This window comes from Pyxicephalus adspersus, chromosome 3 (assembly GCF_032062135.1).
Source record: "Pyxicephalus adspersus chromosome 3, UCB_Pads_2.0, whole genome shotgun sequence".
Lineage (NCBI taxonomy): Eukaryota > Metazoa > Chordata > Amphibia > Anura > Pyxicephalidae > Pyxicephalus > Pyxicephalus adspersus.
The window spans coordinates 67,243,342-67,260,190 of record NC_092860.1 but is presented as its reverse complement, the minus strand read 5'-3'; the positions used below and the strand labels follow the sequence as shown (position 1 = coordinate 67,260,190).

At 36.8% G+C, this 16,849-nt stretch overlaps 1 protein-coding gene across 1 annotated transcript in view; it reads right to left on the bottom strand.

Annotated features, from left to right (window-relative positions):
• Nucleotides 1-16,849, bottom strand: part of SSBP4 (single stranded DNA binding protein 4) — a 256,151-nt gene that overhangs the window by 26,744 nt on the left and 212,558 nt on the right. Inside the window, exon 6 of the mRNA XM_072405033.1 lies at nucleotides 159-242. Within this exon, the coding sequence (XP_072261134.1) occupies nucleotides 159-242 (84 nt within the window). The remainder of the gene's footprint in view (nucleotides 1-158; nucleotides 243-16,849) is intronic.

Here is a 16,849-nt window from a genome sequence, read left to right as displayed (position 1 = left end):
ATTATATTTTAGGTATAGCTATACAGAACTATCCACAAACTCTGTACTTCTTTTATTCAAAATGCCATATAACAGCTAAATCATTCTTTGAATCAAAAAGTAAAGCAATCTGTTACAGATAATATCAATGTAGCCATGTTTATATTGTTTAAAATTACCTGACTGTGTGGACCCATCATGGGGTTGTTGGGGTTGTGTGGAGGAGGTTGTGCATGAGGTGATGGCTGAGAACCAGGAGGCCCCTATAAAAAAATAAAAAAATGGTCAAATGCATGCAGCATACTCTGAGACATATGTCTGGATCAATACAAATACTTTCCATTTTCCATTCAATTCTTCCATTTTTGGACACTGCAGATCTGAAGATTTTCCACAGGATTTACGATGGGGGTCCTGTTCTAATTTAATAGCTTTGTATTTCATTATTATTCATTGGTATTCATTCCTCATTCATAGTATGAGGAATGAAGATACCATAGATAAAGTCAATGAATGATTACCCCACCAGATTCCACTCATAGATAAAGTAAAATTTTTGAGCAGAAGGAGTGGAGTATGAATAACCTCAAAAACACATTAGTAAGCTTCAACATACAGACAATAGACCTGCTTTATCTTCCTGACAGTCTGAATATTAAGTATTTTAAATGTTAAAGTGGTACATTTAAAAATACTTATTTTGAATTGGTCCCGCCTAGTCCCGCCTCCCAGTCGCACACTCGCACTGCCCGGCCGGCAACTACGTCCCCTGGCCTCGTGTCCCCAACGTTTACACGCCGGAGACGCAAATGCCGGCCAGGCATCGCCAGGCTACACAGATGCTGGCTGGGCATCACCAGGTTACACAGATGGGCATCACCAGGGAAAGCAGATGCTAGACATCGCTGGAGGACATCACAGGCATCGCTGAAAGAAGCCGCGGGCATGTGGGGACCAGGTAAGACTTAAAAACTCCCTTGCAATTAATTCCACCCCAAGTGTGGCTAGGGGTTACCACTTTTGGTACTGAAAATTAACCCCAAGCCAAACTCGGGATTACCGCCAGGGAGGGTAATAAAGCTCTCCAAGGCTGAAGAAGATACACTTTCATCAGTGAACCTGGGTGATCCAAAAATCCTGGAATGGATTTGAAAGTCATTTGCTATTTGTTAGCAAATGTTTTCAATTCTGGACCAGATCCATTCCAGATTTTGTGCATCACCCATGTTCACTGATAAACATGTATCTTCTCCAGTCATGGAGAGCTTTAACAAATCAGGCCCAATGTGTGCTGGCAATTTAGAAGAATCGGATATTACTTAAAAAATTAGTTTAATTTATTAAAAGTCAGGAAGCTACTGCAAAGGTACAAATAAAATCACTTATTTTATCATCCTTCAAGACCATCCATTTTCAAACAGGGCCCTGTGAAACCCCAGGCTTTCTACAGAGGTTGACAGGGATTTCTTGAGCTGACACCAATGCCAAAAAGCAAAGTACATACCAAAAACCTTAGTTTATACTTGGGTAAAAAAAAAGGAGGGAGTGAAGTTCTAATTCTCAACTTTTAAAAATCACTTATAATCTGTTTATCTAAAAAAGAGATATCCCTATACAAGCTAATTATTCAATATGGATGATTCGAGCTGAGGTGTGTAAATAAACTCTTGGAAGTGGCCATCTCATCCCTCCTCTATAGTGGATTGAAAGAATTTTTGGATGAAAACTTCACAGATTCACCATTTTTTGGAGGTAAGTCATTTGTGGATAGGACAAAGGATGATGAGATGTGTGCATCTGTGCAAATAAACAGATATATTTAAAAGTAGATATGAAAATATACAAAATTGTCAATAAATATCTGCAAAAATTATGAAATGGACATTAGTGTGAAAATGTGGATTGGGTGGTTGTGATACTGGGATGTAAATACATTAGTTCGGGGTAGCCTATGGGTGGCTGCAAAGTGGAGGTGAAGTAAACTAAAACCAGGTCCACTCCTATCAGCCTTGGATTATTTGTAAATCCACTTTTTTCTTTCTCTTCCACATATAATTATTTAAACAGCCTTGCAACGATACAAACTGAATTTCCACTCACTACACAACACACACTAATAAAACAAATTAATTTACACACATACTAAAAATGTAAATCTGCATATTATCCTATCTTTCACCATAAATTAACCTACAGTTGTACACACATATCTATATACACCACGCATCATCACTTTCTATAGGAAACTCCCTTCCTATACAACTACCAACATGCCTATGCACAGACCTATTATACAATGGTTTTAATTATCATACTATGTTATTACCCTTACTATTATCAGCTGTTTATTGTTACTATGTGATACAATTCAAAATTAAATAAATTACTGTAGCATCTGAGATTACCTGGATTGATAAACCTAATATATGTTTACCTAATATATGTACACCGCGGTTGATTTCCTTCTGATCATTTGACCTGCTTTTAGACTTGTATAGGCTCTAGGATAACTGTTACATTCATATGTAACATGTATTGCGTTTTTTAAAGCAGATCCAAATACAATTACTGAAAAAAATAAATTAGCTTTATTATTATCACATCATTCCGAAAAAGGTTTTCAATTTTTTAAATCTGCAGTTTAATAAAAAAAATTATAGCAATCATGAAGGTTTTTGTGCAGGCACTTCCTGTTATGAGGAGACAAATCTCCAATTGTGCTCCTACCTTATCACCCTGTCACACACAAACCTGAAGACGACAACAAGCAGCCATGCCAAAACACATTGCTCAAGCATGGTCAGGAAGTTTGTACTGAGAGATGATGTATAGCCGATATTAAAAGAAACGTAGACAGGAAATTGCTCAAAGAGACTGAAAGGAGGTAAAAAAAGACGAAGAACGAATAAAAACAGTACATAAAATACTGTGATACATAGATATTTAGCAAACAAAATGTTGTCCACTTAGGATTTAGATGACTTTGAACAAATAGTTACAGCTTACCATGTATAAATATTTCAATACAAAAGGTATTTCCTAAGGAAAATCTGGAGGCTCCAATTGCTGATCTCTAGGCATGATCAAATTTAAACCCAAAATGTAATTAGATTTGCCCAAAATTCAGTTTAATTTGACTTTTGGGCCATAAGCAAAAGCATTAGTTAAAAGGTTTAATTAGCCCTTTTAAGATGAATTACAATAGAATCAAGTGGCTGGGGTCTGTGTGGAGAAATAGACTGACAATTAAGGTAAAACTGACCAAAAAAAACAATGTATGACTACATACTGTGAACTTAATCTGTAAAATTTGACTGCTTTTGGATGAACTTGGTAGAATCAAAGAGTAAAGTTATTCAACTTAGTTCTACTTGACAGTCCCACAGTAGAATTTGGCCCTTTTCAAGTAGAATTTACGTAGCATCAGACCTTGCGACCACTGTATACAATGGGACATTATTGTAATACATGTTTTTGGGGTTGCAAAACCTGAATGCTCCTTGAAAAGGGTTCTAACTAAAGGCTCCTTGAAAAGGGCCTAATTGTACTTTTTACTAAAAACTAAAAAATAGAATTAGGCCATTTTACAGCAATGTTTTACAATTTTAATGTGCATTTTCCTACATAAACCTGCAAACAGATTCCATTTGATTTGCGCACCAAATTTTCTAATCAGATTTCACCTACTAAAATTTTCAATGCTAATCCCTTCTGACCTCCTTTGGATTTGAATTTCTTTGGATGAAAACAATTCTGAATCACTGAACCCTTACAAATACACAAATAGGGAGTTTTGACCTCACCTTCTGCTTGTTTTTTCTGGGTCTTTGACCAAAAGTGGTGAAACTACTGGGTCAATTCAACATGACAAGCAGGCAGCCAGCACTTTCAGATTAGTAAAAGCAGTTGCTGCAGTTTTTCATGACAGGTTTCCTTTAAGATTTTGTTTAGTGTTTCTATGTTCATGGGGATGGGAGCCACTAACAGTCCATAGGGTGGCAAAACTTGGCAAACAACTGAATGTTTGGCTTGGTCATTTTAGCTGATTCTTCATTTTGATCCAGGATGATGGTTAAGCCGGGGACACGGGACATTTTCAGTTAAAAGGTAGAAGCAATTTATTTATTGTGTGTTTTACTTTGTATAAAAAAATAAAAAACATATAATAAGCTATGATTACTGCTAAATAATAATGCTACACATTTTTTGGCAAACTACTAGGTAATGCTACTGATTTTCGGAAAAGAAATTTCACATCATGACCAGCAGCATTTCCGTACAGTTTAGAAACCAAAAATGTGATATTATCCTTCATCAGCCACACAAGTAGAAGTGTTGTCATGCAGCCGAATGTTTTCATTTAACATCTTGTGTGTTATAAAACTCTTTATTGCCTGAGGTACTGAAACTCCAGTTTACTCCAACCACAAGTGGTCCAGAAGGGGTTACAGCCAGAGAATTTGCTTTGATATTTAATAATGCTTCTTCCTGCTGCCTTGCAATTAACGTCCAGGGCTAATAAGAGACATATGGCAGTCACTGGTTTGAGTCTGTAAGCCCAGTCCCGCTAGTTACCAGCCCAGCCAATCACATCTAGGCAAAAGGAAGGGGGATAAATGAAGCAATTAATAAAATCATTTTCTCTCCAGCTAAGGAGATAAATGGTTGGCATGGTCACAATCATCTTCCAAAGCACTTTCATGGAATCCAGCAATAGATGGCACTGCATCCTTTCTTATGAGAAAAAATGAGCTAGAAGGATATTACCTCCATATTTCTAACAGCAACAAGTTTGTAGAATTTTTTACAGCTTCTCTTAGTCATTCAAGCCACAAATCATCATAAAATAAAACATATGAAGGTATATCCAACCGTGCAACCTGCAGAAGCACTCTAACGCTCCAAAACTGAGAGCTTTGATGGTGGACCAGATTCTCACTATGAAAAAGCCATGAACTAATAATAACCTCTATGTAAAAATACTGACTAGCATTTGAGTACACAGACAAACTTTATATTTAGGAGAAAGTATTGCCATATTAGTTACCATGAAGCTTTCACTATTCTAATGTATGGTTCTACACTGAACACACTGGTACTTGGTTACTGATTTCTAACAAGTATATTGTATACCATAGATGTATAGCTAGTTTTAAATCAGCCCTAAAAAAATTAGGTGCTGCTTGTTTTTCATACTATGCTTTACACAAATAGGGAGTTTTGATAACACTGATGACACTGATGGCTTATTTACTAGACAAAGAAACCGAAAGAGCAAATGAATGTCATAGGAAGCTGCTGGCAATAGGCAAGGTGCTACTGATTGCACTATATTGATGATTTTTCAGTGCTATTCAGAAAGAAACATAGCTATGCCTTTATATGTTACGACAATCCAATATTTATTTTTCAAGCTTTGAATAGGCCAGAAACATAGAAAATTTTTTCAATAAAGAAATGCTTTAGTTAATTATATACCATGTACAAATCTGATTATATTTATGAATGTTGATATTTCCTGCACAGTTGTATGTTTTAGCCTGAAAAGTATCATGGCTTAACACAGTTTGGTGTGCACACTGATTACATGAAGACAAATAAACCATACTTTTACAGTATTTACAATTAGCTCACGATGTATGCTGATACGTCCACAGTGGTCTCATCATTCATACAGAAATTTCACTAAACTATACAATTTTATAAAAAAAAATATATGTTCTACCAATTGCATGCCTGTCAATGTGCCATACCTCTAACAATAAAATAAAATTCTTTGTTTTTTAGTATTTTTTACCTGGTGTCAAATATTGACATTCAGATTTTATCTGGGAGCAATACTGCATGTTGGTATCAGCAACATAAAATGCTATAGTCTATGCATGCACGTGAACATGGGAATTGTATGTACAAGATTACCTAGTCTACTGCTTACTATATTACCCATATATTGGCTGCCTTTTATTCCTAAAGAAGGACATACAGGAGTTTGGAGATACTCTTTAGCTTGTCTCATTTTTAATACATTTTTATAACTTTCAAGAGAATTTTATTTTTATTTTTTTTTTACATTTTTAGGTAAATTGTTAATACATGGATTTTTTGGTGCTTGCAATTGGAAAAAAACTTTAGATGTGAAGCAAATGTTAAAAACTAGGGTCACACTGTACTTATTAAACATTAGTGTACAGTGTGACATTCTGTGTTAGCATTTATACAGTTTAAACATTCCCAAAATGCATGTGTTCTATAATGTTTTCTCCCTGCACTTGTTAATTTCCCTTTTGTAAATCAAGACCATTGTCTCTAGCTCTAAATTAAGATGTTATTTTAACATAATCACGAAAAAACAATAAAGAGAAATAATGCTTTTATTTATGTTGTTTTGTTCTTTCAACATTGAGGCATTGGATAGTAGCCATAAGTTTAAGGACGTCAATAATAGTAATAATAACTGAACTTCATTACACTTTATTTATAAAGCACCAACATATTACACAGTACAGTACATTCAATAAAGGTTGAAAATGACAAACAAATACAAACAATGACATGGGAGGAGGAGAGAACCCTGCCTAAAATAGTTTAGAAGTAAAGGAGAGTAGTACACAACAGATAGGGGGTATGAAATGGTGGCTAATTAGTAATGGATTAAGGGACAGATGAAGACGGGTGGTCAAGTTTGAAAGGTAGATTTGAGGTGGGTTTTAAATGTTTGAAAAATAGTAGCAAAGGTCGAGGAAGAAAGTTGCAGAGCAGGGCACTTCAAGAAAGGTCTTAAGCTACATACACACGTCAAATTTTTCTCGCCAGATAATCGGCTTCGGCCGGATATCGGTCGAGAATCTGGCATGTGTACAGCCCACATTGTTCATCGTCCGTGGATCCGTCCTGGTGGATCCAGAGAGCGGGCAGCGAGGTGCACAGGGAAGTCATTATAAGGTCATGGGAGGAGCAAATAGACTAGCTAGGGGTGTATTTGAGTATAAACTCAGAAATATAGGTGGGACAAGAGCTGTGGAGTAAGGTGAAATGGAAGCAAGCGTAAAGACTTGCAGAGAGAGTCAGCAGATCAGGAGTGGTGTGAAGGATGGATATGTCTAGCTGCAGCATTCATGATAGATTGTAGAGTTGATCTGGTTGGTAGAATGCCAGAGAGGAGGGTACAGTAATACAGATGAGAGATATTAAGAGCATGTACTAGGAGTATTCATATCCAATCCAGGACCCAGGGAAACAAATCAGAGGTGGACAGATAGATTACAGGGGAATAGGAGCTTACTAAGTGAGGTGAAAAAAATGAAGAGAACCGGTTCAAAGAAAAATCCCTGAGGAACAACAGCAGAGAAAGTTAACATTGAAAGAATCATGTTTGACAATAAATATCTGCTGTTACTGGAAACTACTAGGAATCTGTTTGTATGCCATGGAAGCTGGTGCCATAATGTCTACGTCAGAAAAAGGGTTAAACCAACTTTTGTGCCTATAGTAACAGTACAAATGATTACCCCAAATGGAACTGTGAAATATGGTGTTTGAAAATTTTGGTGTGGTTGCTTTGTTTAAGGCTATGTACACAAATGATTCTTGTCAGATAATCGCCTCAAGGCTAATATCGGATGAGAATTTGGCATGTGTACAGCACTCGTCATTCATAATAGAAGTGAAGGGGAGAGAGCGCAGTGGGGTGCCATTCTGTCTCCCCACCCCCCCGTATAGAGCAGAACGTCGATGTATGTACAGTGCTCGTTAATGCATTGTTAAGTCTTTTTTCATTGGAAAGGATCGTAAAGGTGTTATCAAACGCGTGTACACAGCCTAGGAGGCTTGCTATCACTGAATCAACTATGAATTTTGCATCTTATTAAAATGTTTCATGTGAATGTAAGGCAGTCTCTCTGAAAGTTGTACTTTGTAATTGGAAGTTAATTATTCAACATTTTGGTGTGCTCCTAGGCTCCAGAAACATTATTGATTATTTTATAAACACAATTTAATAATTAATATAGTAAAACATTTAATACAGGTAATAAAAAGAATGAATATCCCTATAATAAAATTTTTGTCTTTAATTTTCATAGAAAGCAAACATTTTGTATTATTAGATTTGATATTAAATTAGGTTGGTCACATACTGGTTTTGACATACATATATGTTCTTTACATATTTTTATTATAAAGCCCAGAAAACACCCGTAAAAATTCTAAAACTGGGCATCTGTTGTTACAGTGGCTGTTGAAAGGTTGTTACAGAACCACAACTCCACCAGATGTCCGAACAAGCTTCTTAAAAAGTAAAAATCTTTATATTCAACCAAACAATTCCAAATAATTAGGCCAAATAAAATATTTCTAGTGCTTAGGTGAAACCAATCTGGATTGATTTTTATTAAAATAAGTAAATTAGTAAATTTAGATTCCTAGTTGATCTGGTTTATGCCAATGAATTATTAAGCCATAGAAAAATAGGAGTTTATTTAACAATGAAAAATAATTGTGAATATTATTTGCACATAAACAGACTGGCAAATAATTGTTCCCGTTTTGGGACTCTTAATAAATTAAATAATTTATAAATTTCCCAAAAAACAACCAAAAAAACAGAAAGCTTTCACTACTGAAGTGGATACATTTTGTAAAGTAGCCCACTTAGGCTGTTAAATATTTTACAAAAGGTCATTTCTGGAGGGAAGTGTAGTGATATAATAGCTGTTAAATGGCTTCTAATGGAAGCTATATTATCTCATGAGACATAAATAAGAGAAAAGCAAAGGGGATGGGAGATGAGCTGGTCAGGGAGGAAAGAAATGTTGATGAAAGCCATCTAGGTGATTAAGATAAACAAAATTACAACTGCACAGTTCACCTTTGGGTTTTGACAATACATGGTTCATAATTGAACTTTTGGGTCTTGGACATTAGGATGGTCTTTAAACGCCCTTTTATTCAATTAAAGCCAATTGTATATAAAAAAAATTGTTAAATGCATTTTCGAAAAAATAAAAATAAAAAAGAATCCAGTGAAAAGAAATGTCTATGGGGGTACAGACAGAAAAAAAGACAGAGCTTCTAACTTGTCATTATTTTGTAATTGTTGGTATTCCTTTATATCACTTTCTAGGGAATACTATTTTCCAGAACTGGAAGTGAGGACTTGGAAACAGTAGCAAGAACATCCGGCCAATGTTTTAACTCTTTCCCATTCTATCCAAAAATAAACAACATGGTTAAAATTATTTAATTTTGCTATTTTCTTGCATCATTTTTGTTCCTTGCTATATTATTGCTCTTTTTTAAATCTATGAATTAAAAAAAATTAGGAATACACTACTGACTGTACTTGCTTTTTTTATCAGAGAATTTAATGCTGTGATCAAACCAAAAGGGCTAAACATCTGCACTATGGCAGGCTTTTGTTTAGCATGCCTTACAAAGAACAATAGCTATAGGTATGCTGTAATTTTGTTCCTTTAAACATACATAATATAATTATTGTTATAATATTACTATATTACTGTACTGTATTAGAGTACATACATGTTATCATTAACAATATTCCTATCTATATTGATTGTATATACTATTTTTATAGATTGGAAGAATATTATCTTAGGGCTGTATTTATAAAACAGTGAATCTGACATTCTATCAATATTCCCTGGTGGGAATCAATTACTGCCATTGAAACACATGGGCCTGGGGAATTCCCACTAGGGAATGTCTGATTCCCTGTTTTATGCAGAAAGCCCCTAGAGTGCAATAGTTGTGCAACAGAAATTGGGAAAGTATTAGAACTTTTGGGTTGTGTTATCTGGGACTCTCTTTTAGGAAGCTTTCTCCACAATTACTGTTCTCTTGATAATGACTCTGCCACACAGGAAGTGAAGATTCTCTGCAGCAAGGTCACAGACAGCAAAAAAGACTGTAAAGCTACGTACACACTTCCAATTATTATCGTCGGAAAACGAACGACGAACGTTCCTGCACGATATATATGAACGATCGTATAGCACCGATACTGCACATAGAGGTAACGACACGATCGTTCGTAGATATTGTACACAACCCTTTGCTGGCAATGACAGCCTGTAGTCTTGAACTCATGGACATCACCAGATGCTGGGTTTCCTCCTTTTTAATGCTCTGCCAGACATTTACTGCAGCGGCTTCCAGTTGCTGTTTGTTTGTGGACCTTTCTGTCCGAAGTTTAGTCTTCAACAAGTGAAATGCATGCTCAATTGGGTTCAAATCAGGTGACTGACTTGGCCATTCAAGAATATTCCACTTCTTTGCTTTAATAAACTCCTGGGTTGCTTTGGTTGTATGTATTGGGTCATTGTCCATCTGTATTATGAAACGCCTCCCAATCAATTTGACTGCATTTAGCTGGATTTGAGCAGACAGTATGTCTCTGAACACCTCAGAATTCATTTTGCTGCTTCTGTCCTGTGCCACATAATCAATAAACACTAGTGTCCCAGTGCCACTGGCAGCCATGCACGCCCAAGCCATCACACTGCCTCCACCATGTTTTACAGATGATGTGGTATGCTTTGGATCATGAGCTGTTCCACGCCTTCTCAATACTTTTTTCTTGCCATCATTCTGGTAAAGGTTGATCTTGGTTTCATCTGTCTTCTCTCTATGGTAGACTTGGATATCGATACACCTACTTCCTGGAGAGTGCTGTTCACTTGGTTGGCTGTTGTGAAGGAGTTTCTCTTCACCATGGAAATGATTCTGCGATCATCCACCACTGTTGTCTTCTGTGGGCGTCCAGGTCTTTTGGCATTGCTGAGTTCACCAGTGCTTTGTTTCTTTCTCATGATGTACCAAACTGTAGATTTTGCCACTCCTAATATTGTAGCAATTTCTCGGATGGGTTTTTTCTGTTTTTGCAGCTTAAGGATGGCTTGTTTCACCTGTATGGAAAGCTCTTTTGACAGCATGTTGTCAGTTCACAGCAAAATCTTCCACATACAAGAACCCCCCCTCAAATCAACTCCAGGCCTTTTATCTGCCTAATTGATAATAACTTAACGAAGGAATTGTCCACACCAGCCCATCAAATAGGCTTTGAGCCACTGAAATGATTGTGTAAAAAAAAAAAGGATTTAGTTCCTCACTTTTTTATGCAATCTTTTTGTTCAATCCACTGAATTAAAGCTGAAAGTCTGCAGTTCAACTGCATCTGAGTTGTTCCATTTAAAATTAATTGTGGTAATGTACAGAACCAAAATTAGAAAAAAGTTGTCTCTATCCAAATATTAATGGACCTAACTATATGCAGAAAACCCAAAGGTGTTCTTTATGGTAAAGACAGAGAAGACATTATTACATGGCTTTAAAGTGGTAGGTACTGTATAAGATTTGATTTGATAAAAATGTAATAAATACAGGTTATAATTAAATGTTTTATGATGCAACATAATTGTTCAAGCACAATGAAAATAGTAGACATCTGTTGTAATTATTTTCCAGCAAAATAAACAAAAATCTTTCTATGCAGATGATTATCTGAGACAATGTTATCTTTACATACAAGTCTGAATATGCATTATAAAACAACTACAATTTTTTGTAGTTGGACCTGGTTTGCTTTGTTATGTGTGTTTAGTAAAGACACTGGTCATTCATAAACTCTATTTTAGTCTCCAATGATGGCCTGCTAAACTGACCTTTCCTAGAAAGCTAATGATTTTTTTATACAAACTGAGGATCTACCCTCAGAAACTTAACCAACAGTTTCTGTACTAACTTTTAGTCATTGTCTAAATGGTTTTGATTTATGTATCTTTTGTTGTGTTTTCATATTTATATCAAAATATATTTAACTGAAAAACATGTAACAGGATATTGTGCTCTTCTAATGCAAACCATGTGAGATAAGTACTGAAGTGTTTTTCCTTTGCCATTTCTAACTTCAGAGAACAGATCACTTCAAGAACAGAGATGCAAATACCTTCTCTCTAAACTCTCCAATACCACAATGTATTCCCTCAGGACTGTAAACCACAGTGCTCCAAGCTTCTAGTCTATTTCTAAGTTCACTCCTCTTGATGAGTGCTGGCTCCTGACCCATAGCTTAAGCTGATACAGCTGTAGATTCTCCAGTTCTGTTAAGCACAAATGCTTCTATATAAAACACCAAAAGGAAGGCATTCTTTAAGATAAGGGGGAACCTTTGTTTTTTAAATCTTGCACTATAAGATAGGATTTAAACATAAACAAACTGATATTTAGGATTTGACTTGGATTGTGCTAAATAAAGTCAATGATTTATTTGGATTCTTTATGTGTGTGAATAATTGTGTGAAAACAATTATGTTTTAAAACACCCATGGTGATTTAATCTTTCCAACATTTTCCAACACAGTCCCTTTTTAGCTTCTTAAGAAGGAAGTAAACTCAAAAGTGCTCAAAACAAAAAAAATACACTTACCTTCAATCCCGCAGAGCAGTTGATCAGTCCGGAGGTTTCCTCCATCGGGTCCCGTGTCGTCCTGGTATCTGTCCCTGGGCTGGCGCCCCAGGCTACGCCATTTTCCCCTGCTCTTGCTGGTTCTTCTTCCTAAATCACTCGATGCAGGTGTGAGATCGGGTGACATAGTTTGGGAAAAAACTTGCTGATCTCACTGCGCATGCAGGCTTTTTTCCCCTTTTGACAAAAGGGCTTCTTCTGCGCATGCCCCAGGTGCTCGGGCATGTGCAGAAGGAGCACCCAGGAGCCGGGGATGCGTGATATAGGTATCCTGGGAGGCTTTGCGTTCCCATTCATTCTCAACCACCTAGGTGATTGAGAATTAGGGAGCAGTGCTGCATCCTTTTTTTTTTTTTTTTTCTTTTAAGAAAAAGGTGTTGCACTCTAAAAGAAAGCAACAAACAGAACAAACAGAAGGTTGTCTACCCTTTTATGTAACGTGAAAATTCTGAGTTTAGTTACGCTTTAATTCTCCCTTACACCAGAGGGGTTGTATCACAAGACACAACCCAAAAAAATAAGTGCATAACATTTAAAAGAAAAACAATACTTTAAATGAAATACTCCTAAAACAAACCTCCTCCACACTATTGTTAACTTGCACAAAGACCTGAAAAGTGCCTTGAGCTACATCAGTATTGCCCTTTTGTTCCAGCCTACATAGGTGAAATAATACAGCAGAAAGAAAACTCAGTAAAGTGCTGACAGGGTGCTGTTTATAGTTTCCTAAAGTATGTAAGCTGTGTAAATCTCACAAATGATGCTAGACCTCATTGATTAAAAGAACTGAACTCCACTTAATGAAACGTGCCGCATAGAGACAGTTCTGTTGTGGTTAACAAACTAGATGATGTTGGATCTCAATCAGTCAGAAAATAAGGCAGACATTGTAAACTGAATAAAATATACTACAAAAAATTTGCGAACAGCTGCAGCTCAGCATGCAATTTCAGATCCCCTGAGCATCCTGGCTTCCCCTGTGGCTGCTTGGACTGAATAAGCTCCTGGGTGCCTACACAAGTGTGAGTTATCATCACATCCTGGCCAAACATCACCTGTCCCTTCTGAAATAAAAAACTGCCTTATCAAAAAAATTTTTTTTAAATGTGGTGTAGCTCCATTTTAATTCCTGATGAGCATACATGCTTGTTTATTTCTTTTAGGGACTGCATTATTGCTCCACTGCCTAGTTGTAATGTGTATCAAACCATTGCAAAGAATATGAAAGAATGACAAAAAACATTGTGACAGCATGCTGCAAGAGGGCTTTATTTTATTGCAGAATTCCTGGTCAGTAGCCTGGTCAAGTCCAAGAAATCAGAGAGGTGCAAAACTGTCAGAAACCCAAGTATACAGAAAGGATTCCAGAAAATTAAGTACTACAAGCACCTGAACATAATGCTTAGCATTAGCTGGGGAAGTTAAATCACTGTAGTCACAGAAAATGTCCACTTACAGCTATTAGAGTAAACAGCTCTGAGTGAGAGCAATTTGTGTTGTTATTACAAGAAACCCTCTACAGTTAAGATTTTGTTTAGAAAAGTTTTGCAACAAAGTAATAATGCTTAAAACAGTGAATGCTTTGCAAATGCTTGCTAAAGTAATTGTATTATGTAGCAACAGTGACCTGCTTGTTTAAACCATGGTACAGTGGTACCTCGGTATAAGTCCGCTTTGGAATAAGTCCAACTTGGTATAAATGCTGTTTGGACACGAAAAATGTTGCTTGGCATACAACCTTTGCTTGGTATACAACCTTTGTGCTAGAACTTGTATGGGTCAAAATGATTCATAACACTGCGCGCTACACTTATTTACCTCTCTCAAGACAAAGCCACGACTGGCCACGAGCGTCAGTACGCCAGTTGCTACCATTCAGTGAACAACCCGCGCTATATCTCCCTGTGAATTACATAACATCTCCTCCTCCCTTCTCAGCACCATCCTAGTAGGCACTCGACTCTTCTCAGCTAGGTAAACTGAGATTAACTTTTCATTTATTTCATCTCATTGCTTTTGTATTTATGTATTTTAGTATTTTTACAGCCCCATCAATGTATAATATTCCAATAACAATAGGATTTTTTTCATGGGAACAGATTAATCATTTTCCTTTTATTTCCTATAGGAAAACGTTGTTGGGTATAAGTCCAGTTTGGTATAAGTCCAAGGATCTGAAACAGATTAAGGACTTATACCAAGGTACCAATGTATTTGGAAAAGATCTGCAGTAATCAGAACAGCCCAAGTAATTCCACAGTGGTATTATGTGGGACAATGGTGGTGGTGGTGGTGGTGGAGAGGGGTTGCTTGTGGTTGTACCATTTATGTCTGCATGCCCATGTGTCATGGTGTTTTGCCTCTCTTTATCCACCTTGATGATACTAAAGTCCAGCAGCCCCTTCTTCTTTTAACTAAACTGGGAACTATGGCAGCAATATGAGTGGCTACCTGTCTTTTAGCTCTACCCCTTGCCTGGCCAGCCTTGCCAAGCGATGTAACAGCAAATGAGATGGGTGACAGTGATAGCTTCAAAACTGCAGGGAGAAGAGAAACATTCTGATCCCCAGGGTCAAGGAACGAGGATAGGTCTCATAGATAGATTTTGAGGGGAGCCAGAAGGCTCTTTACTTTTAGGAAATATAACACAATTTTTATTTGTCTGCAACTTGCCCATATTCCTGAAAGATTTTGCTGCAGCATTACCAATACAGGGTGGGCACTACTGTTATTCATCACCAGCAAAGCACCAACAGTAGTACTTAAATCACTATTTCTGCTATTTGTACCCCACCCATGTTTGTCCCACTCGTCATGCACACAATCTATCTCCCAGGAAAACAATGCTACTGCCTGACTCCCAATAGATTTACTGAGGGAAAAGAGCTCTGAAAGATGAAGTTCTGGCGGTGCATCAATCCTGAAGTGTCTGTGCCTCCACCAAACGGTGCTACCTTACGGGTCAAAGTTGGACACAGTGGTTAAATGTGGGAGGCAAAAGGGGGGAAATTGCACAATGACGGGTTTCAATGCATATGAAACTCTCAACTACAGTGACAGTAACATGCATGTGTAGTACATACTGTCCCTACCTATCCCATTCCTGCAGCACAGAGAATTACAGAAGAGCAATATAAAGTCAACTTTTTTACATTTACACCTGGACCTTTTTACCACAATATGTCCGAATAAGAACATATATATATATCAGGATGAATATTAGAAACCTGCACACATCAAATGAATTGGGAACTGCAAAGTGAATTGTTATACAGTTTTTTGTATGTATGTATCTAATATATGCACGTAATCTATAATATGCAAACATAATATTGTCAGATCTAAGAATTTAGGAAAATATGAAAATGTATTCTTGTTCCCCCAATTCTACACCTTAATGGTCTCTAATAAACTAGTTTCTAGTTACACAAAATTATACTTGTTCTGAAAAAATGGCATGATGGGAGGTGACAACTAGATAGTAGAGAGGCACACAGCACTGGCTATAGCATTACAGAAAGAAGCACCAGGGAGCCCATTAGTTGGGAGGTTTTTGTGACATTATTCGAGAGATTTCAATCTTACTCTACCTGTGTCCCATGTGTTTCCCCATGTGAAATAGTATCTGAATTGCAGCTATTTCTCTCAACTATTTATGGCATTTGGAGTCATTCAAGAGAAGGCTTTCAAAGAAAAAATAGTTTATCCCCTACTCCTCTCACTGTCCTTCTAACCCTACAGGAACGTGACAGGTTTGACAAGAAAGAACTTCCAGCCTCTGATCTGCTTTGAAGACAAGGCTGGTTAGAAAGGGGCATCACAGCTTAACTGGAGAGGAAGATACAGAGCTCACTAAGGATCTAAATGCAATGAACAGAAAAATCCTCCTGGCTTGCCATAAATGATGTGGGGAAGCATGGAAAATGGCCATTTATTTTATAAGGAGGCATCTATTTAAGCAAACTGTTCACATTGCATTTATTAAAATATGTTGCAAATGCTTGTATGTGTCCAATTCTGAGACAAATAACAAATGTTTATTACTTAATTTTTGACACTGCACAGTATAGTGGTTTTGTATTTATATTCTTTATTTAGTATAACCGCAACTAAAATTGGTTAAATATGGGTACAGCTTGTGACCCTCAAGGGTTGGAACCAAGGCAAAATTCCATCCAGTGGCTGTGCCAACAAGCTCAGCAAGCAGGCAAGAACAATGACAATAGAACAAGGGTAACCATTCAAGCAAAAAAATGGTATGAAAGGAAATTATACTTCTTTCTACCAGTGTTGACTGGGGACATAGTCTTCTATGGCTAAAATGTCCAAAAACAGTCTCCAAATCGGGTATATGGGGAATAAAAAGTAATCTTCATAGGATATAATAGA